This window comes from Mercurialis annua, linkage group LG6 (assembly GCF_937616625.2).
Source record: "Mercurialis annua linkage group LG6, ddMerAnnu1.2, whole genome shotgun sequence".
Classification (NCBI taxonomy): Eukaryota; Viridiplantae; Streptophyta; class Magnoliopsida; order Malpighiales; family Euphorbiaceae; genus Mercurialis; species Mercurialis annua.
Genome location: NC_065575.1, coordinates 12,735,009 through 12,745,923, shown reverse-complemented (window position 1 = coordinate 12,745,923; position 10,915 = coordinate 12,735,009). Strand labels below are relative to the sequence as shown.

At 43.4% G+C, this 10,915-nt stretch overlaps 1 protein-coding gene across 1 annotated transcript; it reads left to right on the top strand.

Annotated features, from left to right (window-relative positions):
• Positions 1-8,340: 8,340 nt before the first annotated feature.
• Positions 8,341-10,517, top strand: LOC126687602 (uncharacterized). The gene is made up of 2 exons (XM_050382159.1): positions 8,341-9,071; positions 9,155-10,517. Exons 1-2 carry the CDS (start codon positions 8,341-8,343, stop codon positions 10,515-10,517), a joined length of 2,094 nt encoding a protein of 697 aa, XP_050238116.1.
• The last annotated feature ends 398 nt before the right edge of the window (positions 10,518-10,915 follow it).

The following is a 10,915-nucleotide window of genomic DNA, read 5'->3' as shown; positions in this document are numbered from 1 at the left end:
GTGTTATTTTTGAAGATTCGTGTAAAGGTGGTGATTTTATATGTAATTAACCCTTAAATAAATCATAAAGTAATGCCATAGCATTCAAAACATATGCTGCCTAGTACAAGATCCGATTGAAATCCTAATCCTCAAACATACTAATCATATATCGTCCAATCCAATCATTAATCTCAAGTTGTGAGTCCAACTCACTGGTGGGTCCAACCCACTAGATACGGGGACTCCAGGTTACACTGTAACCGAGTGCTCACTCGTATCAAATTCATATATCCAACTTCAAATTTCATAATCATAATCAACTCATAGTTGTATCAAATCAAAACTGGTGATCACGCAGTCCTATTGCCACTCAATAGGTAGCACGTTCCATCGGATCAATACTGGTTTCAAATCAAGCCTATGTGCAATTCATATAAAAATTTCGCATTATAAATATGCAATTCAAACATAAAGCAATATAAAGTAATTGATTGAATAAATACTTTAAAAGCAAATTGTATAAACTCACAAAAAACGCTTATCCAAAAATACGTCGGGGCTTAGAAACGTCAAGCTTCCCGAGCTCCTGGTCCAGCTGCTTCTTGCCTCGCCGGATCTAAAAAAATTTCAAAACATTTGACTCGAATCAGAATCCTATTCTAAGATTGACTCTAGACTCGAGACACGATACGTTATACTTTCATTAACCGTCGTGCTTTTCACGCATATCTCGCTAAACGATATCTAACTCGTTTACGGATCGTATATCTTTTATAATTCAATTCTCTTTTAACCTCATTAGGTTACCTATTAAAATCAATCGATACCCAATCGTTTTCAATCGATTTCCAACCTCGACACGCGTATACAACGGGCATTAAACAACCAAAAATCGAGGTGTGAGGGTCGGGGGTGCACGTTCGTGCATGGAGGTGAACGATCGTGCACCTTGGTGGTGCACGGTCGTGCACCATGTATAGGTGCACGTTCGTGCACCCTTGATGGTGCACGTTCGTGCGCATGCACGATCCCCCAGAATCGTTTTCCAGGGCTTCCGACATGCTATATGCGTAAAAACGCTCCAAACTCAACCAAAACGCGTATTCTAAGCTCAAAACTCTATAAACCAATCCTATTATCGATAAAATGATAAAATCGTTTCGTGGCCTAAAACCTTGAATTGATATAACTCAAAATATATTCGTCTAAACGATAAAACATCAAGTTTACCGTGATACGCCACTGAAATACGATCGTTTCGAGCTATAGAACGTTGGAAACGAACGAGAAACGAAGATCGAGAGACGAACCGTAATTGACGAACGAGAGAATGTAAAAGAGAAGTGAAGGAACTGATAAGAGGTTTCTGGATGAAGAATTTATATTTATTCTGGCTAATTTGCACTTTGGTCCTTGAAACTTTTCAAAAGTTTCAATTTAGTCCAAAATCTATCCGCGTTCAAATTTTAAACGGTCTCCGATTGACTCGAAACTTTTACCATAAATATGATAAATTATTTCGCGGACTTTGGCGAAATAAATTCCATTACGGGATTTATAATTTATTTTATATTAATTTTCGAAGTTATTTACTTAATTCCCGCAAAACAGCTCAATAAAAGTTTATTCTAAATTCCCGATATAATTAAATTAAATCATTCTTAATTTAATTTATCGGAAATCTTGACACGTGGCACGACTTAATTATCTTAAAATATTTTGAGGTATTACATTCACCCCCCTTAAAATAAATTTGTCCTCGAATTTAAAACTTTTGCCACGTACCTTGAGTGAATAGATATGGGTACTTCTGCCTCATATCCTCCTCTGTCTCCCAAGTGCACTCTTCTACGGACTAACTCCTCCATAGGACTTTCACCATCAGAATCCTCTTTGTCCGCAATTGTCGTATCTGCGTGTCGACAATCTGCACTGGCCGTTCTTCGTAAGTTAATTCTTCGCTTACGTCCACTACTTGTGGTTGAATTATTCGAGAAGGGTCTGGTACATATTTTCGAAGCATGGAAATATGGAAGACATGATAAACTTGCGACATCTCCGGTGGCAGGTCTAGCTTGTAGGCAACTGAGCCTATACGCTCTATAATCTGGTAAGGTCAGACATATCTCGGAGCCAACTTGCCCTTCTTTCCGAAACGAATAACTCCCTTCATCGGTGATACCTTGAGAAACACGTAGTCTCCGATTTGAAATTCTACATCCTTTCTCTTGGGATCCGCGTAACTCTTCTGTCAATTGGAAGTAGTAGTCAAACACTGCTTTATCAACGGTACTTTCTCGGACGTAATTTGGATGATCTCTGCTCCAGTGAGCTTCCGTTCGCCGACTTCATCCCAGCAGATAGGGGATCGACATTTACGCCCGTATAACGCTTCGTATGGAGCCATCTCGATGCTCGAGTGATAACTGTTGTTGTAGGCAAATCCGACTAAAGGTAAATACGTATCCCAACTACCTCCGAAGTCTAATACGCATAGTCGAAGCATATCTTCTAACGTTTGAATCGTCCGTTCAGACTGGCCGTCCGTCTGAGGATGAAATGCAGTGATGAAATTCAATCGCGTTCCTAAAGCGTCTTGTAGGCTCTTCCAGAAATGAGAGGTAAATACAGAACGTCTATCTGAAACGATTGACAAGGGGACTCCGTGTAGGCTCACGATAGTATCGATGTAAATCTGCGCTAACTTTGCAGCAGAATACGTCGTCTTGATAGGTATGAAGTGCGCTGACTTCGTCAAGCGATCCACAATTACCCAGATGGAATCAAAACCTTTCTGCGTCTTAGGTAGTCCGACTACGAAATCCATCGTGATTTGCTCCCATTTCCACTTCGGGATGGGTAACGGCTGAAGAAATCCGTAAGGTCGCTGATGTTCCAGTTTGACTCGCTGACAAGTCAGGCATTTAGCCACAAATTCCGCAATGTCCTTCTTCATTCCGCTCCACCAATACATTGTCTTGATGTCATGATACATCTTTGTAGAACCGCGATGAATGCTATAGATCGTCCCGTGAGTCTCTTCCATGATCTTCTGTCTCAAGTCTTCCACGTCTGGAACGCACATTCGAGATCCATATTTCAATATTCCGTTGACGATACTAAAATCTTGACTTTTTCCTTGTTGAACTTCCTCAATTAGATGATTTAATTGAGGGTCATCCGTTTGCAACTCTTTGATTCGATCTATCAACGTCGATCGTATTGTTAACTGGGCCATTAGATTTCCGAGTGATGAAATCTCAAACTCCACTCCTTGGCTAAACATCGTGTGAATCTCGTTAATTAACGGTCTCCGCCATGTTGTTGTAACATGCGCGAGACTTCCTGCTTAACGCATCCGCCACTACGTTGGCTTTGCTTGGATGGTATTATATCGTGCAGTCGTAATCTTTTAGCAGCTCCATCCATCTTCGCTGTCTGAGGTTCAACTCTCGCTGATCGAAAATGTACTTCAAGCTTTTATGATCGGTAAAGATCTCGCTCGTGTCGCCGTACAAATAATGCCTCCAAATCTTCAACGCGAAAATCACCGCTGCTAGCTCTAGATCATGCGTCGGATAGTTTGTTTCGTGCTTCTTATGCTGTCGCGAAGCGTACGCGATTACTCAACCATGTTGCATTAGGACACATTCTAGTCGAACTCTTGATGCATCACAATAGACTGTGAACCCATCCGTTCCTTCTGGTAATGCCAAGACTGGTGCCGTCGTCAGACACTCTTTCAGTTTCAGAAAACTGAGTTCACATTGATCTGTCCAGTTGAATTTCGCGTTCTTCTGAGTTAACTTTGTCAAAGGTACAACGATCTTCGAAAAATCCTGTACGAATCGTCTATAATATCCCGCTAAACCAAGGAAACTTTGAACTTCGGTAACTGTTTCAGGCCGCTTCCATTCTATCACAGCTTCGATCTTCTTTGGGTCAACCTTGATACCGCTTTGTGAAACCACATGACCTAAGAAAGCCATTTCCGTTAGCCAAAATTCACAATGAGAGAATTTGGCGTAAAGCTGATGCTCTCTTAGGGTCTGTAGTACTATTTGCAGATGTTGAACATGTTCTTCTTCTGTACGTGAATAAATCAAAATGTCGTCGATAAACACAATCACGAATTAATCCAAATACGGTGTGAATATTCTATTCATCAGATCCATAAAGGCCACTGGCGCGTTCGTCAACCCGAATGACATAACGAGAAATTCGTAATATCCATATCGAGTTCGAAAGGCAGTCTTCTGAACATCATCGTCACGAATTTTCAGCTGATGATGGCCTGATCTCAGGTCGATCTTGGAGAAATACTTCGCTCCTTGTAACTGATTGAATAAATCGTCGATTCTAGGTAACAGATACTTATTCTTGATCGTCACCTTATTCAGCTGTCGATAGTCGATACATAGTCTAAGCGATCCATCCTTCTTTTTCACAAATAGCACTGGTGCACCCCACGGGGATACACTCGGTCTGATGAAACCGTGATCAAACAATTCTTATAACTGATCCTTAAGTTCCTTGAGCTCTGCTGGCGCCATTCGATAAGGAGGTATCGATATCGGCTTCGTGCCAAGAGCCAATTTGATACAAAATTCAATCTCGCGATCTGGGGGTAATCCAAGTAATTCTTCTGGAAAAACGTCTAGATACTCTGATACAACTGGTACATCACTTATATTTGCACTTTTCTTCTCCAAATCTCGTACTATCGCTAAGAATCCTTGATATCCCTTCTTTAACATACGATCAACTTTAATAGCCGAAATGATACTCGTAGGAGATTCCGTCTTATCACCTTGAATTGAGACTGGTTCAACCCCAGGTGTGTTAAACGTTATCGTCTTCTTCCGGAAATCCATATTGGCGTAGTGCTATGCTAGCCAATCCATTCCTAATATGACGTCAAAACCTAATACCTCAAGTAAAATCAAGTCAACTAACAAATCTCGTCCTTGAACTCTCACAGGACAAGACGGATAAATGATACTAACTTCCACACTTTCTCCGACTGGGGTAGCTACTGACAAAGGATTCCTAAGATACGCTGGTTGCACACCTAGCTTGCTCGCAAAAGTAGGCGAAACAAAAGAATGCGTAGCACCCAGATCAAATAAAACTAAAGAGTCTTGAGAAGCGATAGGAAAGGTACCTTGCACCACAACATTGGAAGCCTGAGCCTCCTGAGGATTTAGTGCAAATACCCTGGCCTGACTCCCGCCAGCCTACGAAGCCTGACCAGTACCACGACCTCCGCCGTTTCTTCCTCCTCGATTTGTGTAACCACGGCCTCTCTGGCCAGTGAAGGTACTTCCTGTCTGATAATATCCTGAAGCTGCCTCATACGCAGTCCTCTGCTGTTGATAAGAAGGCTACATCACAGTAGTCATCGAGCCCTGAGGCATCTGCCTCGGACAATCTCTTGCAAAGTGACCCTGTTGGCCACAATTGAAGCACGCTCCAGTGACGCTGCGGCACACTCCATAATGCCTCTTATTGCAGTTCAGACATATAGGAACTCCACCTCCCATATCACTCATGGATCTGGCACTAAATCTGGTGCCTGAAGTACTAACTCTAGTTCCATATCGAGCTCTTTTATTTCTCTGCTGGCATGATGTAGGTCGAGAATGACTTCCGACATATGACTGAGTAGGTGCGCTCTGTACGCTACGAAACACATTACTTCTCACAAGCGCAACATTGGAAGGATCGGGAATCTTCCGAAAACGGATCAAAGAAACTTCCATTTGCCTAGCGTTGTCGATTAGTTGCACTAAAGTTCTTCCAATATCAGATGTCAGACTCATAAATTTAGCTCCTAGACCCTCTACAAACCTCGAGTTCACTCTAACTGGGTCTGCAGTCAGGTCAGGTGCAAACCTACTCACTCTGGTAAACTCCGTTACAAACTCTTGCACAGACCGATTGCCTCTACTCAGGGTCAGCCACTGATTACGGTAACTCTCCGTCACCGCATACGGTAAGAAAAATTCTCTAAAACGATTCACGAATTCAGCCCAGGTCATAGTGTCCATGGTTGACTGAATGTGCTGCTGAAACCAGTCTTTCGCGGGTCCTTTCATTGACATTTCCACCATGATGATGGTTTGTCTCTCATTAGCTTGTAGACATCGAGCGTTACATTCTACTTCTTTTAGGATGTTTAGAGCATCACCTGAGCCGTCAAACTTAGTTGGCTTGAGGCGCATGTACGCCAAGACGATATCTCGATCAGTAAAAGCAACATTGCGTAGCTGTTGCTGCTGTAGTTGTTCACGATGCATATTCTGCACTTCAGCCTGATTGTCTTGCATAGCCGCAATTCCTGTAAGGAACTGGTTCAGATCAAAACCCACAACATTAGGTTGCTGGGCTTGCGCTTGCACTCTAGGTGCCTGTACCTGGGCCTCTTGGCCACCGCCTCCGCCGTGAACAGAAGACTCATCTTGAGCTTCTGGATGGAAATCATGCGCCCCTTCTATAATGTTTCGTGCTGCAGCGGCAACTCGCTCTTCTTCTTGTCGATGGTCAGACATCCTGACCAAGACAAACAACGTTACTTAGCCACATAATCGCGTATCATCGCAAACGCATATCGTATTAAACGCGCATCTCATCACATGCGAACACACACGTATGACAGACTCACATCCTAGAGGGAAAGCTGAAAGTTTAAAAATCAAATGATTACATAACAAAGACAAGACTCGAGTCCTATGTGCTGCAGTAGATTTCCTAGGTAGACTCACACACAAAACAGTGGTATCCTGAACCAACTGATTGAAATCACATATTAGCAGAGGTAACTGGACCAACTGCTCTGATACCAACATTATCACGACCTAATCTCATGGGCCGAGACCGGCGCTAGGGAATGGGAGTGGTTGCTCCGAAACCCGTAGCAAGCCTAAAAACATAAAATAATTCTTCGCAAATCATAAACGTCATGCATGACAGACATAAACACGTATCATGCTAAGCATATGCCAGGTATATATACCCTCTGGCAATCACAAACATTAAAACGCAGCAAGCTTAAAACATTTAAAACTTTAAAACGTTAAAGTTATATTTACAGAAAACCATACATTACAAGCTGATTTATAAAGCACTTATCTACTGCAGCTCTAAGAGTAAAGTACTGTTTCTTTACATACTTTCAAAAATACAGACTTCTGGAAGTAGGATAGAAGTCCGTTGCTTCAAAGCGTCTTTCACCTGAAAGGAAATCAGTGAGAGGTCAGTATATGGGAATATACTGAGTGAGTTCATACATTTACTAATAAGTATTTAAATAAATCATAAAGTAATGCCATAGCATTCAAAACATATGCTGCCTAGTACAAGATCCGATTGAAATCCTAATCCTCAAACATACTAATCATATATCGTCCAATCCAATCATTAATCTCAAGTTGTGAGTCCAACTCACTGGTGGGTCCAACCCACTAGATACGGGGACTCCAGGTTACACTGTAACCGAGTGCTCACTCGTATCAAATTCATATATCCAACTTCAAATTTCATAATTGATGGATACGCAGTTGACCCCAATGCATATAGTCAAACAATAGCAGCAGACAGTAGACACCAAACAGTGGTCATTAGTCAGCAAATGCAGATTCTAACTGATATGATCTCAAGTAATTCGAAAAGATTGGGATTAACATAATCCCTATTTTCCTGCAGGAGTCCGAATTAAACACAATCACAAGAAGATGACTTGGAGTCGGTTACTGAGAGAGGATTCTATATAAATAGACAAAAGACCAAAGGTAAAACCCTAATTCATTCTCTTAAAACTACGTCATTTATCTTTGAACCTTACAAGGTATCTGACTTAGGCATCGGAGTATGGTCGGACACAACGTTCGACTCATTCTAACCTGTGTTCGTTATCTCAGGTTGACAAGAGAAGATCCTACCATTCGCAGAACCATCATTTGGCGCCGTCTGTGGGAAACGATTGTTCTTTCCTGAAAAAAAAATCAATCAATTTTGGTTCTACGAACTGAAAACAAACTCATGGACAATCATGATGAACCACCACCACCTGGAGTCGGAGTTAGAGATAGAGAGATGGCCGGATGTAGCAATCCAACTCTGATAGCAAGAACAGACGGAATAGTCTTTCCCCTCCGCCCACCTCCGGCGGGAACTGTGGGAACGACAGGTCCTGTGAGGACAAGCTCGGGAATCCCAGTGGGAACAGGAGCCACAAGTGCGGGCATCACACCATCGGTTTCCATACCCGGATCAACAGCGGGATTAATGGGCAGAGGAGCACAGCTACCAGGAACTAGTCAGGTATTTCCTCCTTAGAATTATTATACACCACAGAATATGTACTATCCATCGCCCATGTATAATCAAAACGCGACGAGCTGGCCGCAGACGTATAGCCCGTGGGGCAGCCAATATCACCAGGGATACCAAAGACCTACCGCACCAATTCCTTTTCCGTCCTTAGACGTAGAGGGAACCGTCACCGCGGAAACAGCCGGATACATCCCACCATACGTACCACCAAGAGCCCAGCTACCACCGCTCTACCATGAGGCGGTGATGAAGAGTTTTAACGACTTCCAAGATAGGCTGATTGGGATCGCGAAGGAGAAGACAGTAGAAGCAGATAAAACACCCGCTCAGAGAAGGCAACGATCTGAACCGATCCCAAGAGGACGAGATAAAGACGCACAGAAAGATAAGGAAACGGCTCCCCGGCGTGTTCTCACTGCACCACTCCCAGGAGACGCAGGGAAGGAGAAGGGAGATGACGCCGCACAGCAAGGCGAAAAAGCAAGAGACGAAGAAGTCGCGAAGAAGCAGAGAGAATACGTAGACCTAGAGAAGGATGAAGGAGGAAGCAGACGGAAGGAACGAGACGCAGAGAGCCACTCTTCAAACAGAAGAAGAGCCACAGGAGAAAGGAACACTCTGGATGAGAAGATTAAGCATGCGATGAGAAAATACCAGAAAGATAGCTACGAAGACGATGAAGGAGGGGACAATTTTTCACCACTGAAGAAGGAGGTATTGGACGTGAAATTCTCTTCTCGTTTCAAATTACCAACGTTCGAACCCTTCGATGGAACCGGAGACCCAAAAAGCCACATCTCAAAATTCAAAACGATAATGATGCTTCAAGATGTTTCAGATCCGATGCTGTGCAAGTATTCCCTGCAACACTCAAGGGATCGGCGCAGAAGTGGTACCTCGGACTGAAGTCCAATACCATCGGGACGTTTGCGGAACTGGCGACAGCATTCAAAGCGCGTTTTCGCACAAACATCCCTCTGCAGAAGAACTCAAGTGATCTGCGAAAGTGCCGACAAGGTGAAAGCGAGACGTTGAAGAACTTCGTGGACAGATTCAATAAAGAAGCTGTCCAGATAGAGCACCTAAACCATGATACAGCCATAGAAGCTATGAAGATGGGAACAAGGTTTGAACGACTGAGGGACAAGATCCTAATGAAAAAGCCTTCCACTTTCCAGGAGTTAATGGCAATAGCGCATAAGTACGTAGAGCTGGATGAAGCAAGAAGAACGCTGACAAAACAATATGAGGAAGACAAACCAGAGAAATACCGCAGTAGAGGAGGAGATGATAGAACGCAGAGATTCAGAAGAGGAAATAAGCCGTTTGACTTTACGCCTTTGAACAGAGCACCTGTAGAAATATTCAGCTGGATGAAGAACAATAGAGTCATGTACAACGCACCCAGAAAGCTGCACCCAGACAAAGAGAGAGACAAGAGCAAGTATTGTAGATTCCATGAAGGATATGGCCATGACACAGATAGATGCTGGGACCTGAAACGGGAGATAGAACAACTGATCCAGTCGGGAGTACTAAAGAAGTTCGTACGCACGGAAGGAAATGCAGAAAAAAGAAAACCCGAGCATGTGGAAAAAGAAGAGGCGAATAAAAGATTCAAAGAACCCATGGGTGTTATCAACATGATAGAAGGGGGAGAACCTTATTCAAAGTCACAGAAGAAGAAGATTCGCAAGGGCGTATACTCGATAAGTACCAGAATACCCGCAGAAGAGCTACCACTAGTTACTTTCGGACCAGAAGATGGGAGGCATGTGCAGGAACCGTACAACGACGCGCTAGTAATCAAAGCATTGATTAACAATTTTAGAGTGATGAGGATCCTAGTGGACGAAGGAAGTGCAGTTAATCTCCTAACCTTGCAAGTTTTTAGGGGGATAAGGGGATCGGTAACAGATCTCAGGCAGGTTTCCGTTCCTTTGGTAGGCTTAGGAGGAAAGCCTATCAGGCCAGAGGGAATGGTAGAACTAGAGATAATTTTGGGAGAAGCAGAAGAAGGGCCACTGAAGACCATGACAGCAGATTTCAACGTAGTGGATATCCCTTTGGCGTACAATGCCATCTTGGGAAGGCCTTTCCTATACCAGTGTGGTGCAGTGACCAGCATCAGATGGCTGACACTTAAGATTCCTGACGAAGAAGGGATAGTAACCGTGAAAGGGAGCCAGCTAGCCGCATGAGAATGCAATTTGGTAACTGAAGAAAAAGGCGAAAGTTGGAACATTGAGGCATTCCCTGAAGATCCAGAAGAGGAAGAAGGAGACAGGAATGCCCCAGTAGGTAACATGGTAGAATTCCAGATCACCCAGAAGAAGACAGTAATGATTGGAACAGAAATACCAGAGGCCGTGGCAGTAGAGATCAAAAGCGTATTACAGAAGAATGAAGACGCCTTTGCCGCAGATGCCTCAGAAGTTGTGGGAATAGACCCAGCAATAGCCTCCAATAAATTGACTGTTTACAAAGATGCCAAACCAGTAGTGTAGAAAAAGAGGCGGTTCGCAGAAGACCGAAGGAAGGTCATAGAAGAAGAGGTCAGGAAGTTGGAGGCAGCCAAGTTCATAAGGGAGGTAATGTA

Bases quoted from the DNA above. Each gene is read 5' to 3' on its own strand.
- LOC126687602 (XM_050382159.1), top strand. From the start codon at position 8,341: ATGTACTATCCATCGCCCATGTATAATCAAAACGCGACGAGCTGGCCG. The intron at 9,072-9,154 runs GTTCGAACCCTT...AAGATGTTTCAG, and splicing joins TCTCGTTTCAAATTACCAAC to ATCCGATGCTGTGCAAGTAT.